Below are 26,227 nucleotides of genomic sequence, written 5' to 3' on the forward strand. Positions count from 1 at the left end.
AGTCATTAGTTTTTAAATGAGATTTTTATTATATTTCTTTATGATCACATTCTTCATTCTATGAATGTCAATGATATGTGCAAAGGAAGGTATGAGTCTCAGCAACAACAAAATTCTACAAATATAACACAAAATTAAAGTTAATAGGTCAGGCCACAACATGAGGAAAAGGCTATATGTGAATAATTACCACAATATGAACCCACCTCTGGTGGGGCATGAAAGAGAAAAAAAAGATTAAGCTTTTAGATATAGGTTGTTTGGTCTCTGTTCAATGTCACTACTGGGCACAGACATCGGTGAAAACCAAAGATCTTAAATTTAATTTATACAAAAAGGAATTATTCCTATATTTTCCTAGAATGTGATCCTTTTTATACAATTTAACATATATGTACCTATTTGAATAATGGAGAACACACACTATTATTTCCAGTGTGGTGAGGAATGAAGAGTAGGTATCAAAGATATTCTATGCACAGTATTAGGTTTGATATAAAACCATAAATTTGCAATTTCTTTGGAGAGGCACAACCCAAGTGATTGTACAAGAAACAGAACAAAAAACACAACTGCTAATCTCTAGGATATTGCCTTTTTTGCAGTATTTGCAAAGAATATGCTTTACATATAAATCCTTTTGTTTCCCATAAGAGACATAGTTAGGTGTGTATAAAAGTGGAACCATTGTTTCATTATCATATTTAACAACATTGCTAGTAGTCCAAAAGCCCATATTGTATCATTGTATCTGTGGAAAAGATAATCATTGTGAAAGTAATATTCTTCACTATTTTCTGTAAAGACAGTAATTATTTTTTTTTAGAATATCAAACCCAAAGAAATACTAAAGTCTATAATTAGTTGCAAACACAACTATTTTTTAATGTATGGGTAGTATTATATGTGGGCATGTGATGAGAATTCTGTAGTCTTTAAAAGAGAAATTAAATTCAGAGTGTTTTTGAGGAATTGATTTCTTTTGTGAGTAGAAATGCTTTATCAATACTCACCTGCCACCATCCATCCTCATGTCCAATGGACCATCCTTCCGAATGGAAAAACCTCTTTCAGGAGCATCAAGTTGCATGGAGGAACAACCAAGATCCAGAAGAACTCCATCAAAAGTCCCTGGCTGTACTCCAGCTTTCGTTAATAAGGCTTCTGCTTGGCTGAATTGGCCCAACATGGCTCGGATTTGTTTACTGTGAATAAACCCAAGATATGGAGAAAACACTTCTTATTCAAGTATTTGTTGCACTCTATTATCAATGGAAGAGTGTATAACCTATTATATGTTGATAACTGTGTGCCTGCCACATCCTTACCATGATGTAAAGACATATGGATTTGGAAACTGTACATCTTTGGTTTCATCTGATTTAATGTAATTGTATTCTTATTAATAAATGTAATTTATTGAACATCTTTGTGCAGATATACAACATGTTAATTACAGAAAATTCCTTTTTTATAACATGCCTTTATTTAAAAAATCTATATGAAGAGAAAAAAATTACATGCTATTACATCAAAAGGGTAACTTTAATGAGTAGGTTAATTTAAACATAATAAGCAATAGAACAGAAAACACAGGAAAAAAGACATATCAAATACATTCAGACCCATTATTTAGCTTTCTCCATGTTTTTCCTTAATTTAGGATAAGGGTCCTGTGCATTTACAAATTTGAGGAGTAAGACTATGATTAAATGAAATACTTTCTTGCAGAAGCAGTATTTTAGATTTCAGCAGGGATTCAGAAGTGGACAGAGCCTCTGAATCAACAGACAGGTAGGGAGTTCAGATCACCTTGCAGCTATACTAATTCCCCTTCCTACAATAAGTGAGGTGCTGCCTTCAGGGTTCTTCAAAAGCCTTAGGGCAACTGGCATGCATTTTGGAAGTGGAATGAGAAGAGAAAAATTGGGCAATACTCAAAATTTCATTCCCTCTGCCTAATGTAGGGTAGAGTGAGTTTGGATTTCAATAGCATTGAAGAATTCACACTTATGATATTTACTTCTGTGTTATAGCCTATTTAAAGGGGAATTTCACAGCTCACTATTATTTGTTTTTCAAATTCTGGTGAAAAATATTTTAATATTTACTCATCAACAAGGTGTTGAGTATCTGTTACGTGTGATTATTTTGGAGGGTATATAAAGATTAATAAAGCATGGCTTTCTGAGCTTTCAGTTAAGAGGAAGAGATGTATAAATAAATAGTTTACAAAACATCATGATAGGACCTCATAAAAGAGAGAAGAAAAAATTGCCATGTCCATATTTGGAAAATATGAGCACTAATACTAGCATTGATGAAATGGAAATAAAAAAATCTTGGGATTGGACGATATCTTATAAGTATTTTGTTCTGATAACTGATATTTCAATCTTTTCTCAATCCAACATCACTGCTGGGGACTGTCATTTTCTATCAACACATGGTGTTGGGGGGCAGTTAGGGAGGAATTCATGTTCTAAAGCTATCAAGAAGGCTGAACACATGACACTCTATACCAGATAATATAAGTTTATCAATTTCATATATTCATAGCACAGGTTAAGAGGACACCACATACCATGCAGGGTCATATGGGGGCTGTATCCAGGAGCCAACTGAACACCAGGGGCTTGAGAAGCAAGTTTTATAATATGAAGAGGTGTTTCCTGGTTCCCAGGAGAGGATGTGCTTGGCTAATTTGAATAAATCCACAGGCTGGCAGAGAACTGAAATTGCTAATCAGGGATATATACAAATTATACCTTATCCCTTTGACAAAGAAAGTTGTTTGTCCATGGAACTTTATCTACCAGAAAGTAGTGGGAAGGAGAATTTATGGTTAGGTCAACTGAGAAAAAATTATTTTTATGTATCACATATAGTAATATATAAGAAATCAAACTTTTGTGTACTCATATTCATTCTCTGGAGAATCCTAATGAATAGCAGAATTACACAGAGAGGGGAAGAGAAGCAAAGAGAGAGAGAGAGGTCTTCCATCTGCTGGTTCACTCTCCAGTTGGCAGCAATGGCTGGAGCTGTGCCCATCCAAAGCCAGGAGACAGGAGCTTCTTCCAGGTCTCCCATGTGGGTGAAGGGGCCCAAGGACTTGAACCAATATCTACTGCTTTCCCAGGCCATAGCAGAGAGCTGGATCAGAAATGGAGCAGCCGGGACTCAAACTGGCACCCACGTGGGATGCAGGCACTGCAGGTGGCAGCTTTACCTGCTACGCCACAGTGCCAGCCCTTCTTAGGTGACACTTTTGTGCTGCATTTCTACCTCCATTTCAACAAGCATTTGTTATTGAGAACAGCTCACTTTTTGATATGGTGATGTTTATCATTTAGAAATTTTGGCAGATGTACTTATACACAGGATGTTTTGATTACTGTATTGATTATGATCATTTTGGAATACCATCAAAGGATATCCTTATCAAAGAGTATTTTCATATACTGCAGAGATGGAATGAAGATACTGTTCTGTTCTGCATAATTTGTTCTAAAAGCATTACCTTTTCTGATCATTTCCTTTCTTTTATGAAAATATTTTCTCTATCTCTGCCTCTGCCTCTCTGTAACTTTGCCTTTCAGAGGCAGAGTCATGGGGTGGGGGTGGGGGAGAGAGGTCTTCCATCTGCTGGTTCACTCCCCAAATGGCTGCAATAGTCAGAGATGGGTCGATCTGAAGCCAGGGGCCAGAAGCTTCTTCTGGGCCTACCAAGTTGATACAGTTGTCCAAGCACTTTCCCAGGCCATTAGCAGGGAGCTGTATGTGAAGTTTAGCAATGAAGTCTGGACCTGGTCCTCATATGGAATGCCAGCACTGTAGGTGGAGGCTTAACCTACCACAACACAGTAGTACTTTCCCAGTTTCTTAAAATAGATTTAATCATTTAATCATAGCTCACACACTGACTTGAATAAACAAACATTGACTTGAATAAATTCATCATTTAGAAATGATGAATTATGATTGTATTTCTACCTCTTAGTGATTCTTTTAAAATTCACGGAGGGTGACTGGTACAGCAGTGAAGATGCTATTTGGTTATAACCTCATCCTATAGTGAAGTGGGTGGGTTCAAACCTGGCCCTCCTGCCAATTCCAACTTCCTGATAATGCACATCCTGGGAGGAAGTGATGGTAGCTGAAGTACACGAGTCCCTGACACCTACACAGGAGACCTGGATTGAATTCTGGGCTCCTGATCTTGACTTGGCCTGGCCTTGGCTGTTGCAGGCCTGTAAGGGAATGAACTAGCAAATGCAAGTTGTCATGTTAGTCTCTTTTTCTCTGCCTTTCAAATAATTAAAATACACATTTTGAAAGCATTTACTCAGTGGAATAATCTCTTGTTCTGAATTAAAAATTTAGCAGGCCCCATAACTTTTCCACTCACTCATATGTAATATAGTCTTATAGCTTCTATGAGTTGCGAACACAGTCAGAAGTAAGACTGTCCAGTACTCACTCAGGTATGACAACAAGTAACAAGTTAATATTTAATGAGCATTTATTAAATTTCAGGTACATTTATAAATAAAATAAAGCATGACTACAGAGCTTACACCCCAGAAAATAATCAAAATAAATACATGAAGAAACATTGATTTCTGTCTGCAGCAGTTTAGATTAATCATATCAATTCTTCTACTGTGGAGGAGAAGTCCAACTAGCTAATTACACCTATCTATTTAAAAAACGGAGAGCTTTAAAAGGAGTTAGGATTTGAGGGGAGGAAAGCAAAGCGCAAACAGTTAAGCTGGACATTGGAACAGTGCTATTACATAAAGCCTCTGTTAATTTATAAGTGGAAGCTAAGTATGAAGGAAATGAGCAGAACTTTTGGCAGTCTCCTAGGATATGGGAGACAAACAGAGTTCAGAATTCATCAAGATGGATATGATCAGGTAATAGCCCCACAATTTCAGTTGGGACCATAAAGGGTTAAAGCTTCAATGAAACTACTAGAATGGTAGATCAAAAATAGAACGCATGTACTGAAATTTAATTTCCAATCAGCTTAAGCTTTACTGCATTAGGATAAGAACAACATTAGATGAACTCTGCCAGAAACAACAAGAAATGGCACTTGGAGGCAGACACCTCTCAAATAAGCTGCATGACTTTTCAAAAACACTGTGTGAATTAAAATACAAAATTGCTGGTTAGCCATGGAGATAAGATGACCTAGCAAACTCAAGGAATATATAATAGAAGCAGACATACAAGAAAGCGTATATAGTTATCATCATGAACTTAAACGACTAACATTCTCAAGAACATAAAGGACAAATCAGATAAGCCAGAAAAATTTCTACAAAAAATAGTAAAATGAAAATCAGATCAAATGGAAAAGAAAAAAATTATAATAATTGAACCTAAGATTTCAGTAGCTGGGTTTATAGATGCTTAGAAATAGCCTAAAAAAAGATTAGGAACATGGAAAATAGTTCAACAGGAAATATTCAGAATGAATAAGGAATATAATTTGGAAAATATGGAAAAGAGTACATGATACATTATATATGGTGACAAGATCCAGCATATGTGTATTACAGAAGAAAAGAGGGAGAAAAGGGTAAAGATAATGTTTAAAGATACAATGGCTGGGGGCTGACGCTGTGGCATAGTGGGTTAAGTAGCTGCCTGCAGAGCCAGCATCCAATGTGGGCTCTTGTTTGAGACCTAGATGCTCCACTTCTGATCCAGCTCTCTGCTATGGCCTGGGAAAGCAGTAAAAGATGGCCCAAGTGCTTGGGCCCCTGCATCCATGTGGGAGACTCGGAGAAAGTGCCTGGATCCTGGCTTCAGACTGGCATGGCTCTGGCCACTTCGGCAATTGGGGAGTGAACCAGCCGATGGAAGACCTTTCTTTCTCTCTCTCTGCCTCTCCTTCTCTCTCTCTGTGTAACTCTGACTTTCAAATAAACAAATAAATCTTTAAAAAAAAAGATACAATGGCCAAGAGCTATCCAAAATGATTAAAGATTATAAACTATATATTCAAAAAGCACAATATGGGCTGGCATTGTGGTATAGCAGGTTAAGCTGCTGTTGGCAAGTTCCGTAGTCTATAGTGGATTGCTAGTTGGAGTCCTGGATACTCTACTTCCAATCCTGCTTCCTAAGGTGCTTGGCAAGGCAGTGGAAGATGACCCAAATCCTTGGGCCCCTGCTACTCACACATGAGACCCAGATGGAATTCTTAGCTCTTGGCTCCAGCTTAGCCAAGACCTGGCTGTTGTGGTCATTTGGGGAATGAACCAGTAGATGCATAGTTGTAAAATCATGCTTACAGAAAATTTAATATACTTAATAGTACATATTTGAAAAGAAAGCTGAAAACTGATTACCTATGTATTCATTTTTATGAATTAAGAAAACAGCAAATTAAACATCAAAGTGAGGAGGGAAATTAAATATAAGAGAAAAAAATTTTCAAACAGAAATGGGACACACAATAAAGACACAAATAGTAAAGTTTATTCTTTGAAAATACTAACAAAATTCATTAACATTATAAGAATGATCAAAAAGAAAAGAATACGCAAGGTACCAACATAAGAATGAAAAAGAAAATGTTGCTACAGACTCAACAGGCATTAAAATTGAGGATATCATTAAGAACATGATACTAGTAATTTTAAAATTCAGATCAAATGTAAAAGATTCTCAGAAATTTACAACGTGGTAAAATTGACATAAGAAGAAATGTATGGTACTAAAATCATTAAAGAAATTAAGTACGTAATTATAAAAAAAAAAAAAGGCCCAGATGGTTTCATCATGTATTCTTCAAACATTTAAACCACACCAATATTATATAAACAAAATAATATCAATATATAAATTCTTTCAGAGAACAAAAAGAGGAAACTTTCAACCCAATTCACAAGGCTAACATAACACTGATATAAAGACATTATAAGAAAGTAAAGATATTACAAGAAAAACTAAATGTCAATCTTTCTCATGGACAAAATAATAAAGTAACAAAATTAATAAAGTAGGAGCAGACCAACTCCAGCTACATAGGCTATCTCTAGGTTGACATTCAGATATAAAAATTCATGAAGCAGTAGAGCATGCAGGACAGAAGATAAGGCGAGAAGTTAGGATTGAAGACACAGCCTTTGTTTAGAATAGTAGGAACTTGAGAAAGGTTTATTAAATGAGCAGATAATAGAATTATAAAAATTGATGAAGTTTCCTAATTTCAGGCCAATATCCTCAAGAGATATCTGATACCAGAAAAAATACCAAGTAAAAATGCAGTTTTCCTCAAATACATGGCCTAACGGTTTCATTATACTTGGGTTCCTCACAGGGAAATTTAATATCATAAAAGAGATTAAAAATGAACAGGAATTTTGATAATGAAATTTAATTTGTAAGAAGTGCTTAACATCTTACTTTTTAAATATGATACTCAAACACTGTATCCTTGATTTCATGTAAAAACATCTGTTTCCTCTATTATAAAAACATATCACTATAATGCTCCCCCCATGCCTAATCCCCTCCCTATAGGGCTTGTACTCTTCCAATGCTTGACACTAAATTCTTCTTCTTTACAGGTACAGAGCTTATTGATAATTCAGTTGGCACTCAGTACGTGCTATTTTGTGATGCTACTTATCTTTTATACATGCATCTGCTGCCTCTGCAACAACTACATGATCGCTTAAGGAATCCTCTGGACCACACCACACCCCCTTTTTAATTACTATCTTCAGCATCCAGAAGATTTTAAGTATTTAGTAAACTTTTTTTGATGATGCAGATGGTAATAAATTTGAGGAGCATCACAAATTTTTAATAAGTATCAAAGATAAGAATACTCAATAATAACTAATTCAACATTTTTATACCACATCATGAATGTGATGGAAGTGTTCAAGATGTAAGAAGATGTAAGATACATTGTATACTAATACAGGCTTCAAAGGGACAAACAGACATTTAAGCGGTGTCTATTTCTTAAGTTTAATTGAAAAAATTATTACAGGGCATTATTTTAGACAGCTATTTTTCACATTTCTAGGAGTGAAAAGAAGCTTTATGGAATATTTTATAGCTGTAGTCAATTACTAAAGAGAATATATTTAAAATTTTTGCTCACAATATCTTGTCACCCATAATATCACAGAATAATTTTAATTCACTCTAAGGAAAAATGCTAGCATGCTCTATTAACAAATGAAATAAAATTAATAATTTGTATCAATCAAAGCCAGTGAATTCAATTAAGATTAATTCACACAGTGAAGAAGCAGCAGTATACTTTGAAGGATAGTTATTACACTCTTAATACTACTTAAGCATAAAGTATTCTTTTTTCCCTCCTGGGACACTCTTCAGGGAAAGCAATACATTTTATTTCATATGTAGAAAGATTTACAGATAGTCTGTTTTTCTCTGGGTAACAATTATCACACAGTTTGCAAAGTGACTATTGCTATTCTATGATTTGTAATGTCTGGCTCCTGTATGTTGGATAACCTTGTTCTGTTTATAGTACTCTCTTCTGCATGTTTTTATTTTTTTTAATTTTTAAAAACGATTTATTTGTTGTATTTGAAAGTCAGGATACAGACACACACACACACACACACGAATAGAGAGAGAGAGAGAAAATCTTCCACCCTTCTACCTTCTGGTTTACTCCCCAGATGGCCACAATGGCCAGGGCTGGGCCAGGTAGACACCAGTAGCTAGGCGCTTCTTCTGGGTCTCCCACATGGGTCACAGGGTCCATGAACGTGGGCTATCTTCCACTGCTTTACCTGGCCATTAAGTACAGAGCTGCATCAAAAGTAGAGCAGCCAGGTTACAAACAGATGCTGATAGCTGGCATGGCAGGTGGTGGCTTTACCTGCAATGCCACAATGCCAGCACCTTATACACATTTTTAGAAAGGTCAATATGACAATTAGATTAAGAAGTGTCCCTCTCTCCGAAGCCTTACTTTCTAGTTCTTACATCTTCCAAGTTTAGATGAATTTAACATCTAAATAATCACCATGTATAAATACTACCAAAACAGCTCACTGAGTATATAATTTTTCAGGAGATTCCAATACAACTTAATCATGAATAGTCTTGAATGTTTGGCATTATTGAAGCAGGGTATTTGGAGTCTAGTTAAGGGCTCAGATGATTTAACCGAGTAGGAGTAGTTTCTAATTTAGGGTGACTATCATAATCATCCGGGGAATGTTTAAAAATTGTGAATGTTGGCCGGCGCCGCGGCTCACTAGGCTAATCCTCTGCCTTGCGGCGCCGGCACACAGGGTTCTAGTCCCGGTCAGGGCACCGATCCTGTCCCGGTTGCCCCTCTTCCAGGCCAGCTCTCTGCTGTGGCCAGGGAGTGCAGTGGAGGATGGCCCAAGTGCTTGGGCCCTGCACCCGCATGGGAGACCAGGAGAAGCACCTGGCTCCTGCCATTGGAACAGCACGGTGCGCCGGCCGCCGCGCGCTACCGCGGCGGCCATTGGAGGGTGAACCAACGGCAAAAGGAAGACCTTTCTCTCTGTCTCTCTCTCTCACTATCCACTCTGCCTGTCAAAAAAAAAAAAAATTGTGAATGTTTTGCTACAAAGAATCATCATCAAGAGGGACAAGCTATATTTTGGGGATTTTCCTGGGGACCTCCCTATTTATACTCTTTAAGGAGTGTCAGGTACAGTTACAAAGGAGAGTTTCAGTTATGTTTATCAAGACCATGAGGAATAGTAAACTCTTGAGCTTTTGATAGCTTTCATAAATTAAGTATGGACATCAAACATAAAGTAAATGAGCAGGAATAATTAAACATTTAGGTGCCGGCACTGTGGTATAGCAGATTAAGCAGCTGCCTGCAATGTAAGAGTCCCATATGAATGTCAGTTCGAGTCCTGGCTGTTCCACTTCTAATCTGGTTCCCCGCTAATGTGCTTGGGAAAGCAGCAGCAGATGGCCTGATTAGGTCCCTGCATCCACATGGGAGACCCCAATGAAGCTCCTGGCTCCTGGCTTTAGGCTGACACAGCCCCAACTGTTGTGGCCATTTAGAGAGTGAACCAGAGGATGAAAGATCTCTTTCTGTCTCCCCCTCTAATTCTGCTTTTAAAATAAATAAATCTTTATAAAAAAATCAAATATTTACCATTATGGTAAGGGATAACGGTTGTCACATAAGGTAAAAGCAGGTGCAGGGACCATTGGTTGGGAAGTATGTGTGTGTCTTAGCCACTTCCCAAAGATTAGAAAGCAATTCCACTTGTTGGACATGAATAACATTGCTCCCAAGGAAGAAGTAGTGTGGGGACATAACCTGTCTTTATACATCAACTGGGCCCTAACTCTAGTATATAAGTTCAAAATGACCATTTTCAACTCTAATACCCATTGATGGATGGACTTTAAAATGGCATCTTAAGTTGATTTTAAATAAAGAAAAAAATCATTACATACAATCAAATATCTAAATAAGAAAGGAAACTCTCTAACAGAAGTGGCAGTGCTTTGCAAATGAAGAGACCAGCTACTAACTCAAAATTATAGCCCATGAAATCTGGTTTTTGGATTTTAAAACTACTATGCATTTTTGTTTTCTGTTACACCTCTATTCATGTTAATATAAAATAATGTTTATTTGTGAAGACAAACTGATGTTGCAAGAAGACATACTGTGATTCGCCTGTAACCTTGAATACTCACTGACAATGCTCCTGACAAGTATTAGAACATTCAAATTGTTTACCAAAAGAAAGAAAATGAAGCATGCAAACATTTTCTCCTGTTAGTGGTTCTCATTAACTTGCAAACTTAGTGTGGTTATTATATAAAGTAACAAGAAAATTATTGCAAAATACTTAATGGCTTTAGTCTAAGAAAAGGAATACACAGTTTTTCTGACCTCTGAGAAAAGTTCATTAAAACTTAAAATTGGTATTGCGAGTTTTAGTGGATTTTCATTTCTTTTTTTTTTAAGTTCAGTGGAAGTAAGAAAAATCCATTTCTTTTGTAAATGCAAATTAATTAGCTGGATGTGTTTCAGAACACTTCCTTTAGTCATACTATTTTCCAATGACCCATCTTAGAATGGGCTTTTCTGTACTTTCCAGTTGCTGAAGTTAATTCTGGAGACCACTGTGTATTTCTCACGTTAAAAGAACATGAAATGGATATTATTATGAAATAGTCACCCAAACCAAGCATGAACTTATTAATCATATATGTGTATGTGTGAATATATCTATGTCTATTTTTCTTGATTATAATTATTTTACAAAAGGCTAATGGGGTGACTAGGTTTGAACCTGGAAGTATCATGCAAGGCTAATATTTAGGATCTGATTTCCTTTTGGTCAGGTTAACGTTGCCCAATGCCTCATTATTTTTGGTTTGCAAAATTTCAATTTCTATATATCCAAAAGATATTTTGTGAAAGATTTTAAAATTTTTGCCAGTGGACTTAAATTTCTATCTCTAACTCATTTAATAACATTCACAAATATAGAACATCCAAATAATTAGAAAGAATTTAAGAAATTGATTTCTGTTGCCATTATGTAGATTTTATTATTCAAAGGTGACTAAGTTCAGGTACAAGTTATATTTTCAGTCAGTGAATATATTTATGAAATATAAAATACATTATTCAATAATCTGGAGATTAACTGCAGCTCTGAGTGCATAATAACAACATCAATTGTTGGCCATAATGGATTTTTATCAACTTTTTATAATTTCTCTTAATTCAAATGCTACATTTCACTGCAGAAAGGCTCTCTAAAATGAAAATATAAAAATTGTTTTATCTAAAAGCACAATTTCTTCACAAAATCTCTTAGGAATATTCCACATAATTCTAGGTATATAGAGGATACAGTTAGAAAATCAAAAGAATAAATTATGTATATTTTTAAGTTTAAATTTCAAATAATATTTTCTTCAGGGGTAAGCATTTGGTAGAACAGTGTTGCTTGGGATGCCCACATCTCATTATGAAAGAGCCTGGGTTGGAGTTACAGCTCTGCTTCCAATCCAGCCTCCAGTGTGAACCCTGGGAGGCAGCAGGTGATGGCTCAAGTGGTTGTGTCCCTTCCACTGGCATGGGATACTGGGACTGAATTCAAGTCCCTAGCGTCAGACTGGCTCAGCTCAGGCCACTGTGAGCATTTGAGAAGTACCAATAATGGGAGACCTTTGTCTATCTGCCTTTCAAACAAATAAAAAATTGCTAAAAAGTTTTCAGCTTATTTAGAAAAAAGAAATAATATTCTTCTATATGCATATAGACGTTTTTTGACATTTTAAAGAAAATCAGTCCAGTGTATACATTTTCCTAATACTTCTAAGGGTGGGTGTTGTGGTACAGTGGGTTAAACCACCACTTGGGACATCCTCACACCTTATGAGTGTTGATTGGAGTCCTGGCTACTATACCTCTTTTTTTTAAAAAAGATTTACTTATTTATTTATTTGAAAGTCAGAACTACACAAAGAGAGAAGGAGAGTCAGAGAAAGAGAGAGAGCGAGAGAGAGAGAGAGGTCTTCCATCCACTGGTTCACTCCCCAATTGACTGCAATGGCTGGAGCTGCGCTGATCCGAAGCCAGGGGCCGAAAGCCCTGGCTTGATCATCTTCTACTACTTTCCCAGGACATAGCAGAGAGGTGGATTGGAAGTGGAGCAGCTGGGACTTGAACTGCGCCCATATGGGATGTTGGCACTGCAGGCGGTGGCTTTACCCACTACACCACAGTGCCGGTCCCTACTATACTTCTTGATCCAGCTCCCTACAAATGTACCTGGGAAGCTACAGATGATGGTACAAGTACTTGAGTTCCTGCCATCCATGTGGGAGACTCAAATGGAGTTTCTGGTTTCTGGCTTCAACTTGGCCCAATCCCAGCTGTTGCAGCTATTTGGGGAATGAACCAGCAGATGGGAGATCTCTCTCACTTTCTGCCTTTCAAATATATAAACAAATAAATCTTTTAAAGCACCTGACAGAAAATAATACTAGCGTAGAACTTTTTTTTTTTTAACTTCAACTGGAAAACATTTTATTGTCATTTCTGATTTTTTTATTTCTTTTTTTTATTATTAAACTTTTATTTAATGAATATAAATTTCCAAAGTACAGCTTATGGGTTACAATGGCTTCCCCCCTCCCAAAACTTCCCTCCCACCCACAACCCTCCCCTTTCCTGCTCCCTCTCCCCTTCCAATCACATCATGATTCATTTTCAATTCTCTTTATATACAGAAGATCAGTTTAGTATATATTAGGTAAAGATTTCAACAGTTTGCCCCATATAGCAACACAAAGTGAAAAAAAAATACTGTTGGAGTACTAGTTATAGCATTAAATAAGAGTGTACAGCACATTAAAGACAGAGATCCTACATAATATTTTTTTTAAAAAATTAATTAATTTTCTATGCCATTTCCAATTTAACACCAGGGTTTTTTTTTTTTTCATTTCCAATTATCTTTATATACAGAAGATCGATTCATAAGATCGATAATTATACTTTATGATTCACAAAACGTTTTAACTGATATTATGACTTTTGATCTTCATCACAATCCTATGAGTTACATAAGGTAAACATTTTTATACTTGAGTTCTAGAAACTTAGGCACAGCTAATTTTTTAAAAAATCTATCTTTCTATCAAACTACCTAGTGCACTAACAGGGAACAGGATGGGTGCTCAATCAAAAATAAAATAAAATAAAATTTCTCAAAGACATACATCCAATGGTGGTAAACTTCAAATTAAACTTGGGTCAAGTTAATTCCAAGACAAACTGTTACTATGCAAAGCTGTGCAGAGTTGATTTGGGGTATCTGTTTGGACATCTCTGTGAAAAAACTAATTCAATAACTTTTTTATATAGTAATTCTTGAACTATATATATACACATTTTTCTTAAAAAGGTGGGATGGCATGCCAGGAGGAAAACTATTCATTGTTCTAGTTTTAGCATCCATCTTTAGAGGATAGAAGGCAGTAAAGAAATGGAATTTTAGGGTCTATGTCACCAATGTGAATGGTTTAGGTCACTGGCTGGTACTATGAGACTGAAATCATTTGCCTGGTCACAAATTTTACTGGATGCTTGAGAACAGGAAGAATCCAAATATAAACCCTGAATCAGAATTATCCAGGTTAGCCTCATACTTGCTAACAAGTAAACCTTATTAACCACAATTGAACAGTTAAGTTCAACTCATAGAAGAGCAATAATAAAATCCAAAATAAAATTATTTTGTAACAATATTAAAATTAATTAATATTTGGGTGCAATTAACATTTAAAGAAGTTTAAAATATTTACTTAAAGGCTATTTGCAGAGCACTGGAATGGGTCTGAATTTTCAGAAACACTGTGTGACTTTGGACAAATCTTTGTTGTAACTTAGCCTGTTTTAATCATTGTAAAATGCCAGGGCTGAACTTCCAAGATCTTGCCATGATTTTTAGAATTCTAATAGTTAATATTTAATCTTTACAAAGTATCAGGCATTATTTAGAGCATATTTAAAGCATTTCCTTATATTAAAGCATACAGTCTTCAAACATAATTTATGAAATAGGTACTATTATATTCCACCATTTGCAGAAACTGAGGTAGAGGGGTTAAGAAAATTTTTGAAAGTCATATAGCTAGTAAGTAGTAGAGCTGGGGTCTAATCCAGATATTCTAGTTCAAAAGCTGATGCTATCAAGTGGAATGTTGTATGGCTTCTGTAGATTAATAGGAGTCACTAAGTGTAATGGCATAAGTGGTAACAACCATGTAAGTTATTACTATGTATTGGATATTGGATTAATGACTTTAGGTTTTCTTTCTTTTTTTTTTTTAAAAAGATCTGTTTATTTGAAAGACAGAATTACAGAGAGAGGTAGAGAAAGAGAGAGAGTTCTTCCATCTGCTGGTTCACTCCCCAGATGGCCACAACGGCCGGAGCTGCACTGATCCGAAGCCAGGAGCCAGGAGCTTCTTCCAGGTCTCCCACATGGATGCAGGGGCCCAAGGACTTGGGCCATCTTCTACTGCCATCCCAGGACATAGCAGAGAGCAGGATCGGAAGAAGGGCAGCTGGGACTAGAACCAGCGCCCATATGGGATGCCAGTGCTTCACGCCAGGGCCTCCAACCCGCTGCACCACAGCACTGGCCCCAAGGACTTTAGGTTTTCTATTTAACTTAATCTTTACAAAACAATAACCTTTAAAGTGGTTATTACTACACTTACTTGAGATAACAGTAACCTGATTCAAAATGTTTAAATATTCATCTACTATCAGATAGTGGCAAGCTAAGAGTATAATCTTGGTTGCTTGTGCACAATGTCTCTACTCTTAACCAATGTGCAATATTATGATGTTCTATATGAAATATACCACTTTTGGAGTTGGAACTGAAGGTATACATTTTGTACCTCAAAAAGACTCTAGATGAATTTTAGGGGAAAAGACAAATTGGAAAAAACTATAACATACTAAAATGATTACCAATGTGGGTTTCTCCTAATAAATTTAGATACAATGTTACTAAATTTTATATAATCATTCCACAATATACATATATTCAAAACATGTCATAAATTATCAATTATACTTTTCATCAATTAAAAATAAAATGTATAATGAAAAAATATGGATATAGGAAATGATTATCAGATGTCCTCTGACTTGAAAAATTATATGCAGATTTACAGTTCCTAAGGAAAAGAATCAATTAAACAATGTGTAAAGATTAATACTTAGAAGTAGACACTATATTCAAAATGATAGTAGAAATACTATTGAATATAAGCTGTCACACTGGAATTTAAGAGAACTTATTTACTTAATTCCAGGCATTCCTTTAGGTGGCATAATCAAGTTATTGCACAAATACAAGTCTGGCAATGCTATTATAAAGGGTTTTTTGTTTTGTTTTGTTTTGTTTTTTGACAGGCAGAGTGGATAGTGAGAGAGAGAGAGACAGAGAGAAAGGTCTTCCTTTTTGCCGTTGGTTCACCCTCCAATGGTCGCCGCAGCCGGCGCATTGCGCTGATCCGGAGCCAGGAGCCAGATGCTTCTCCTGGTCTCCCATGCGGGTGCAGGGCCCAAGCACTTGGGCCATCCTCCACTGCCTTCCCAGGCCATAGCAGAGAGCTGGCCTGGGAGAGGGGCAACCGGGATAGAATCTGACTAGAACTCGGTGTGCCGGTGCCGCAAGGCAGAGGATTAGCCTGTTAAGCCACGGCGCCGGCCATAAAGGGTTTTAGAATAGCAAAATTACTACAAAAAATCCTGAAATTTTTTTCCTCTGTTAATTCCAAAGGGTAGCCCCACCAGAGTTGATTTGAAATGCACTGACAGAGATCAGCATGTAAACTGGCACTAGGTAGGCTCTGGAGTCAAGGGACTTTAACTCCATGCATGGATGCACAGTGTGTATTTTAGTACCTTGGAGGAGGGGGAGGGAAATAGCAAAGCTAAACAAGAGGAAAACCTATCTGTAACTGATTATATTACATTTATACTGAATGGGATTAGCCTTCACTTTCAAAGAATCTACTGCTGGTAGTAAACAAATGACTGGCTAACATGTCCTTTTAACATAATAGCAAAGTAATAGCTACAAATGTGGTAGCACCATGTAGCTTAGTATCCAGATCCATAGTAATAAACAACACTAACAGGAAGCTAATTCCCTTCTATAAAATAGCAATCAGGCTTGAAGTTAAGTAAAATAAAACCAAAATATCTGGCTTTAGAGAAGTCATTTAAAAGGCCCTATATGTATAATGGAAACGTATACACATATAAAACCTATTTAAATATATTACATCTTAAGGATATAAAGTATGTGCATGTTATATAGACATATACGCATGCATTTATTACATCTAATTTCTTAGTTCTGAGAGGGAAGGAAATCTGGTCAAAATCAGTCATGAAATTTTAACCATGTTTCTGCAAAAAACAGCAGTGCCAAGGGGTAATGCATCGCTAATGGTTTCCAGTACAATAAATAGCTACTCTGACGTCAAAACTTTGTTACACTCCAATAACTGGCTCACTTGGGGTTTCAGGTACAGCAAGTTATATGTCAGTTTTAAGTAAAGTTATAAAAATAGAATGCCTGGTGAACCATATTGTCGCTATGCAACATGATACAATATGATTTATATCCAATAAAACATTAACAAAGGTGATAGATTATATCAAAATAGTATCTGGTGGTTTAGGATGTTCAATTTCTTAAATTTCAAAGGAAAAATTATTATGTTTTACTCTATCTTATTCTAACGCTGTCTACAACTCAGTTATCCACTATTAGCACAAATGTTAAATTAGAAATATTTACATATTCAAAAGAAAAAGTGATTCTTATGTTGTTAAATCACCCTTGATGGATATAATAATAAATAATGTAACCAGGGATAGAGAGCAGCAAGGATTACTAAGTCTAAGGAATGCAACTAATAAGATATTATGCTAGTTTTGAGTAGGAATACTAGTCTCTTTTCAGAAAAGGAATTGCTCAAATTCATATAGAAATTTAAATTCAAAAGAACAATTATATAAACTATCCTAGTATTAGGCTGAAATTTTAAGTTAAGAACCCCTGAAACATGTGCATCAATGATACATTTAATCATCAAAAGATGCTAATTGACACAGTTTCATTTTAAACAGAGTACAAATGAAATCTTATAAGGCTTAAATAATCCCTCGAAGAGAATGTACAGGGGTTGGCATTTTGGCATAGTGGTTTAAGCCTCTGCCTACAGTGCTGGTATCCCATACGGCACCAATCCAAGTCCTGGCCACTCCACTTCTGATCCAGCTCCCTGCTGACAGCCTGGGAGAACAGTAAAGGATGGCCCAAGAACTTGGGCCCCTGCATCCACATGGAAGACCTGGAAGAAGGTCCTGGCTCCTGTCTTTAGACTGGCCCAGCTCTGGCAGTTGTGGCTATTTGGGGAGTGAACCAGCAGATGGCAGATTTCTCTCTCTCTCTCTCTCTCTCTCTCTCTCTCTAACACTGCCTTTTAAGTAAATAAAAATGAGTCTTAAAGGCTGCTCTCTTAAAAAGAGAGAGAGAGAGAGAGAGAGAGAGAGAGAGAGAGAGAATGTAGAGTAAGAACGATATTGATTCTTGTTATCAGTGTTTTATTATGTAATGTATAGTGCATATTTCTGTATCAGGGAAGGAGGAAAATAAAATTCCTGTTTCAGCATCAACATTTAATAATATCAAAATAAAGTAATATGCATACGTACTTAAGTTACTGATGAATACAGAAATTTCTGTATAAGAAAATATTTTACATTGTAGTATTATTCAATTATTTCTATGATCAAATAGAAAATGTTTTATTGTTATATGTAGACATTTATATAAACGTTTTGGGGGGCTACTGCCATGGCACAATGAGTTGAACTGCTGCTTGGGATTTTTGCATCCACCTCCTGCTAATCAGCCTGGGAAGCTTCAGATGATGACTCAAGTACCTGAGTCCAGAACATCTCTGTAGGAGACTCAGATGGAGTTCCTGGCTACTGGCTTTGGCCTGGCCCAGACCCGGCTGTTCAAGTACTTGGAGAGTCAACCAGCAGATGGAAGCTATCTTTCACTATGTATATCTCTCTACCATTCTCTTGTCATTCTGCCTTTCAAATATACAAGCAAATATTTTTAAAAAGTGTTTTAACCATGAAACAACACACATATGTGTGTGTATGTGCGTGTGTATGTGATTCTATTGCCTTCTATTTTTTCATATCACTTGTATAAAGGCATGGCACATGAGATTTAGACACATAAGTCCCAATTCTACTTTTTAGCAGATAATGACCTCACCTAAGTTAGGTAATATTTTTATTTAAAGATTCATTTTATTTATTTAAAAGGCACATTTACAGAGAGAGGGAGAGAGGGAGCAGCAGAGAGAGAGAGAGAGACAGCAATCTTTCATCTGCGGTCTACTTATCAAACGGCCTCAATGGCTAGGGTAGGGCTAGACCAAAGCCTGGAGCCAGGAGCTTCTTCCGGGTCTCCCACGTGGTGCAGGAGCCCAAGGACTTGGGGACACCTTCCACTGCTTTTCCAGGCACATTAGCAGGGAGTGGGATTGAAAGTGGAGCAGTCAGGACCCAAAGTGACTCCCATATGGAATGCTGGTATCACAGGTTGCAACTTTACCCACTATGCCACAATGCTGGGATCCCAGTTAGGTAATTTTTGTGTCTTACTTCTTCATCTACACATGTATAGATGATAATGAAATGAAATAACATACGTAAAGTCTCCCCAACAGTGCCCATCACATGCTATGTTTCAAACACTGTTCAATTCTGTGAGAAACATTAACAAAACAATGCCCTCATGGAGCTGGACAAAGAATGATAATAAATGTTATAAATAGGTAAGTGGAAGATAGGCCAAGGACCTGGGCCCCAGTGATCCATGTGGGAGACCCAGCTGGAGTTCCAGGCTCCTGGATTCGGCCTGGCCCAGTCCCAACTTATGAGACCACTTGGGGAGTGAACCAGCAGATGGAAAGTCTCTCTTGCTTTGTGTGTGTCTCCCTCTCTCCAATTCTGCCTTTCGAATTTGATGTTTGAGCAAAGACTTGAAGAAAGTAAGAGGTAAAGAAGGAACATTCCACGCAGAGGAAGAAACAGGTAGTACAAGGGCCTTATTTCAGAAGCATGCTTGGCCATTTTGAGGAATAGCAAGGAAGCCAGAACGACCAGGGCAAAGTCATCAAGTGGCAGAGAAACAATGAGGAGGCTGGATGTTGTAGGGCCTCAGAAGATACTATTAATTCTTCATTCTCTGTAAACAGTTACCTCTACAAAGTTTGGAACAAAAGTGTGGCATAAGATATGTTTTCAAATGATCACCAACAGTTTCTATGGTGGAAATAGAGAAGACCGATAAAAGCTTATTGCGGCCGGCACTGTGGCTCAACAGGCTAATCCCCCGCCTTGCGGCGCCGGCACCCGGGGTTCTAGTCCTGGTCAGGGCACCGGATTCTGTCCCGGTTGCCCCTCTTCCAGGCCAGCTCTCTGCTGTGGCCTGGGAGTGCAGTGGAGGATGGCCCAAGTCCTTGGGCCCTGCACCCCATGGGAGACCAGGAGAAGTACCTGGCTCCTGCCTTCGGATCAGCGCAGTGTGCCAGCCGCAGCGCGCCGGCTGCTGCGGCCATTGCAGGGTGAACCAACGGCAAAGGAAGACCTTTCTGTCTCTCTCTCTCACTGTCCACTCTGGCTGTCAAAATAATAAATAAATAAATAAAAAATAAAAAAAGCTTATTGCTTGGTAGTTCAGACTAGAGTGGTATAGCAGAGGTTGGGCAGTTTATGCACCCATAATATATTTTGAAGACATAAACAATGGAATTCCTGATGGATTGGATTTAAGAAGAGAAAAGTGAAGGATAACTACTAGCATTTTGGCTATAGCAACTAGAAGGATGGGAAAAGCTGTAAGTAAAGTGGATTTTGGGTAAAGATCAAGTTTCAGTTTTGTCATATTAAAATTGAGATGATTTAATTATCTAAGTAGCGAAGTCAAGAAGGTATCTGGGTATACAACCTCAAGTTCTTCTCTTTGCTTTTTTTTTTTTAGATTTATTTATTTATTTGAAAGTCAGAGTTACACAGAGAGAGAAGGAGAGGCAGAGAGAGAGAAAGAGAGCGAGAGAGAGAGTCAGTCTTCCGTCTGATGGTTCACTCCCCAATTGGCCGCTACGACTGCTGCAGTGCTGATCCAAAGCCAGGAGCCAGGAGCCCCCTCAGTGGTGCAGGTGCCCAAGGTCTTGGGCCATCTTCTATTGCTTTCCTAGGCCATAGCAGAGAGCTGGATTGGGAGTCGAGCAGCTGGGACTCGAACTGGCGCCTATATGGGATGTTGGCACTGCAGGTGGCAGCTTTACTTGCTACGCCACAGTGCCCACCCAAACCTCAAGTTTAAGAGTGAAAATTAGTATGAATATAGTATTTGAAGCCATTAAGTTTGATGAGTTCACTAAAGAAAATCAATCAAGGGGCCAGAACTGTGGCATAGCATCCTTGGGCCCCTGCACCCGCGTGGGAGAAGCAGAGGAAGCTCCTGGCTCCTGGCTATGGATTGGCCCAGCTCCGGCAGTGTGACCAACTGGGGAGTGAATCAGTGGATAGAAGACCTCTCTCTCTTTCTTTGCCTCTCCTTCTCTGTTTAACTCTTTCAAATAAATAAATAAATCTTTTTTTAATTTAAAAAGAGTATGAATTAAAATAGAACCAAGAAAGAATTCCAATTCAATACTGATGAAAGAGCACTGAGGAGATCACAATGACATGGTATATGTGTACTTAATATTTATTCATTGTGATACTATTTACAAAAATATTCACCAGATACTATATTTGAGAACTTCATCCATATGTCAACTCCATGTAAAAGATAATAAAGAAGATTTATAGGACTCATGCTTTCATTTTCTTACCAGCTTTCAGTATTTAAAAAAGAATTTTTATTTATTTGAAAGGCGAAATGTAGAGTAACAGACGCAGAACATACACATACACACAAAAAGAGAGAGAGAGAGAGAGAAAGAGAGAGAAAGAGAGAGAGAGAGAAAGAGAGAGAGAGAGAGAATCTTCTATTACTTCTCCCCCCAAATGTCTGCAATAACCAGGCTGGGCTAGACTTGAAGCCAGGAGACAAGAGTTCCATCTGGGGACAAGAGCCCAAGCATATGGGCTACCACCAGCTGTGCCAAAGATAAATTAGCAGGAAGCTAGACTGGAAGTAGAATATGTGGGAATCAACCAGCTCACCACTATGGGAAGCAGATGTCTCAAGCAATGGCCTAACCTGGTGAGCTGCAGTGCTCGCCTTAAAATTTTCTCTATTCTTTGTAAGGTGATGCAAGTGAGCTGCTACTTTCAGCAGGGTACAGATGTCATTACCATATTTCAGAGCCTATCAGCTTAGTTGGATGATTTAGATCTTGTAAATTTAGGAAATGAGACAGGAAGGAAAGCGGAAGTGTGAGGGAATAACAGTCATGCCTACTTACGATTTATTACATAGGGCTTGTACCTGAACTTTAATGTATAAATTTTAAAATATTTACTTTATTTTGCCTCAATTTTCTACAGTATCAACCATCTTTGGTAATTTGCATTAACTCATTCTCTTTACACCATGATGTTTCATTACAAAAATTCTCTGATTCACTCAGTAAATATAATTGTCCTGGTTACCATCAATTTCAGAGGATTACATATTACATGATAAATTACACATATTAGTATTGACAAAAGTAATATTAAAATCAATTCTTAGATGAATAAAAAAGATTTCTTACAGCCCATATATTATAGTCTAACTAACCCCTCATTGTACATAGGACAGAAATTTTCAAAGGGATGGTAATTTGTACAAGTTCAAATGGTTACTTACTGAAACAATCATTTCTATTCAGAATTAAGGTCTGTCACAATATTATAATGGGTCTGAATAGGGTTCAGAAATGAATATATTGGGGGCTGGCCACGTGGCATAGTAGGCTAAACCTCTGCCAGAAGTGCCAGGATCCCATATGGGTGCAGGTTCATGTCCTGACTACTCCTCTTCTGATCCAGCTTTCTGTTTAGGGCTTGGAAAAGCACTAGAAAATGGCCCAAGTGCTTGGGCTTCTTTACCGACATGGGAGACCAGGAAGAAACTCTTGGGTCCTGGCTTCAGATCTGCTCAGCTCTGGCCATTGTGGCCATTTGGGGAGTGAATCAGCTGATGGGAAACCTTTCTCTTTGTCTCTCTACTCTATCGCTATAACTTTATCTCTCAAATAAATAAAAAATATATTTTTAAAAAAACTTCTCAACTGCTCTTATAAAAAAAAGAAATGAATGTATTAAGGAAACCATATCGTACATTACCTTAATTCTTCCCACATTTATACTCTAATACCCAGTGCAAATTCTTGGTATGCAATGATTTTTCTTGGTTCCTACTCAACTTGATCAACAATTAGGTGACATGTAACCAGAGATCTGGGAATATAGCAGAATAAGGCTCTTCACCAGAAAATATATTCTAAGGCAGGATTTTTAGTCTACTTTGATTTTTGAGCAATTATGAATGAAATAAGAAAGTGCCAATACATAAAATTTTCATTATAATGAATGGAAATCAACACAACATTATCAACTATCATAAACAAAACATTGATTTAGAATAAGAGTGAATATAAATTATAAGTAACAGAAATTAAAGTCTGAGAAATTTTATCTAAAATATTTTGCTAGAGAATTAAGACAACTAATATACTTTCATATTTTTAAAACAGTTTCTTTCTTACAATGTGAAACTTAAGAATTGAATGGGAATTACAGTGATCAAAGTTCAGAAAGCTATGACTTAGGCAACATAATGAAAACTTTGTAGGCCTGAAATTTAAGGTTCATGTGACTAAACAGCTGAGAATTCAATAAAGTATACAAAGTTAATTGCTATGTGTGTAGCATTGTGCTGAGAATTAGAGAAGACCCATAAAAGACAATATGCCTCTTACCTTCAAAGCACTTAGAATTTTCTTGGGAGAACATTAAGTTCTTTTTATATTATAGAACACCATATGACAGAATATAGCCATATATTTTACTAGTGAGACAAAAAGAAAGCATGAAGGAAAAATGCCAAGTAACTAACAGAGGTATATATTTAACAGACTATTTTCATAAATTATTATTATTGGAACTGGTATTTAACCTAGTTATTAGAGTTCCATGTCACATATTGTAGTCCTTGGGTTTGATTCTCAGCTCCAGCTCCTAACTCCAACTTCTTGCCATAACACACCCTAGAAGGCAGTGGTACTGCTCCAATTACTGATTTCCTGTCACCCATATTGGAGACCCACAATGCGTTCACAGTTTCTGATTTTGGCTCTGAACCAGCTCCAACTATTGAGAGCATCTGGGGAGTAAACCAGGAGAAAGGAGCTTGTTCTTTCTCATTCTCTCTTTCAGTCCCAAACAAATGTAAATATACATACATACATTTTTAAATGGAAGAGGTATTTAGTCTACTGTTAAAAATGTTTCCATCCTATATCTTAGCACCTGAGTTTGCTACCTAACTCTGATGTCTCACTCTAGCTTCTTGCCAATGCATCCCTTAGGAGGCAGTGATGAAAGCTAAAGCACTTGGCTTCCTATCACCCACATGGGTGACCTGGATTGCATTCCTGGCTTCCGGCTTTGGCTTCAGCCAAGCCCTAGCTGTTGAAGGCTTTTGGGAAGTGAAATTGCAGATGGGGGTTCTCCCTGTCTCAAAAAATAAATACTATTGCTTTCATTAAATTTGATCAAGTTCTTTCAAAAGTTAATGTTTGGAAACTTATTCAATTCAAGAAAAGCCCATGAAATACACTGCCAGTTTATTAGGCACTAGAAACTGGGCAGGATATTATGGATGAAAAGATAGAAAGACATGATCCTTTCTAATAGGAAGAAACAATTTATAATACAAAATGATTAATTATACAGTAGAGATTTAAAATTCAGAGAAAACTTTTCATCCTACTATCTACAAAAATATATAAAACATATATTTGTTTCAATGAAACTGAGATTTAAAAAAGCTGTAACATCTAACTCATTTTTCCATAATTTCGTTATCCAACTACCTCCTTGAAGAAATTAAACTATATTTCATCAACATTACCTATTCCGTAAGTCTAAGAGGTAAAGAGTCTTATTTAGTTTTATGATGTCTAACATGATAGAAGTGGGTGTAACTATTTTAGCCATGTAAGGTGATCAACTGCATTTCTTTATATCTTGCTAATAAGAGGTTTATTTCCAGAGGACAGAAAGACAGAATGTCACTATACTCCATGGAGGTCACAGAACATGCTATGTTTAGTTCAGAGCACCACATTTTAAAAGGCATACGAACCAAGAGGTCAGTGAGGTAAAGCATTTAGAAGTCATGTATAATAAGATTAAAAATGGAAGGAAGTAGAAATAATCTAATAAAAAGGGAAAGCTCAGACATCAGAATAGAAGCACTGAAGAACATTAAAAATATTAAAATCTCAGGATCTGTAAGAAACTGTATATCCAGTTTCAACTATGGGAATCCAAGAAGACTTTGATATTTTGATGACAAGCTGCCTTTCTAGTCTATGGCCTGTGAGAAGTCATAATAGTAAGAAAACAGTAGTGAGATAGAAAGTAAACTATAGAGCTTAACTTGTATGAGAAAGTGTGTACTGCCATAGATATGAATTGAGATACTATTATGGCTCAGTAGAGGCAGCACATCTTAGAACTCAATACTTGCCTATGAAAGGTTTTAAACAAGAATATGGCCAAACAGAATCTAGTAATTCTGGCTACCTAATAAGTGGGAAGATAAATATAATAATAAAATTGATGACCTAGCCAAGAATAAAACTGATCTGTACTCATCTATTGATAGTTCTATGCATTTGGAGTTGGGCTGGGTCTATCTAAAACTAGAAGTCTTATTAATTATAAAATTCAGGGCTAACATGTTTGGGCCAATATAAGACATTTCTAATTTAGCAGAAGGACAGCTAGGCTTATAAAGGATAATTCACATTTACTTTTTTGTTCAAGAATAGCAGATTTGGCCGGCGCCGTGGCTTAACAGGCTAATCCTCCGCCTTGCGGCGCCGGCACACCGGGTTCTAGTCCTGGTGGGGGCACCGGATTCTATCCCAGTTGCCCCTCTTCCAGGCTAGCTCTCTGATATGGCCCGGGAAGGCAGTGGAGGATGGCCCAAATCCTTGGGCCCTGCACCTGCATGGGAGACCGGGGGAAGCGCCTGGCTCCTGGCTTCGGATCAGACCAATGCGCCGGCCGCAGCAGCCATTGGAGGGTGATCCAACGGCAAAAGGAAGACCTTTCTCTCTGTCTCTCTCACTATCCACTCTGCCTGTCAAAAAAAAAAGAATAGCAGATTTGATGAGGAGAGAGTATGGTATGAGAAGGAAAGGGAATAATTTTGTCATCTCTTCAAATTTGCTTCAAATATTACTCTAGCTAGTAGGAATACTAGGGATCTGCACTACTGAGATGCAAATGGGAGGCCAGAAGTCAGAGTCTTTAAGAACAAAGTACATTTCAGAATTCACTAAGGGAAACCTTTATTTAAAAGGATGAAAGAAAAGTCTAAATCTGATAGTG

General features: G+C 37.2%; 1 protein-coding gene across 3 annotated transcripts in view; it reads right to left on the reverse strand.

Annotated features, from left to right (window-relative positions):
* Positions 1 to 26,227, reverse strand: part of METTL15 (methyltransferase 15, mitochondrial 12S rRNA N4-cytidine) — a 289,931-nt gene that overhangs the window by 105,880 nt on the left and 157,824 nt on the right. For all 3 annotated transcript variants that reach the window (XM_062196373.1, XM_062196372.1, XM_062196371.1), the window contains exon 5: positions 1,014 to 1,205. In XM_062196373.1, the coding sequence (XP_062052357.1) occupies positions 1,014 to 1,205 (192 nt within the window). The remainder of the gene's footprint in view (positions 1 to 1,013; positions 1,206 to 26,227) is intronic.

The sequence above is a fragment of the Lepus europaeus genome, chromosome 7 (genome assembly GCF_033115175.1).
Source record: "Lepus europaeus isolate LE1 chromosome 7, mLepTim1.pri, whole genome shotgun sequence".
Taxonomy (NCBI): domain Eukaryota; kingdom Metazoa; phylum Chordata; class Mammalia; order Lagomorpha; family Leporidae; genus Lepus; species Lepus europaeus.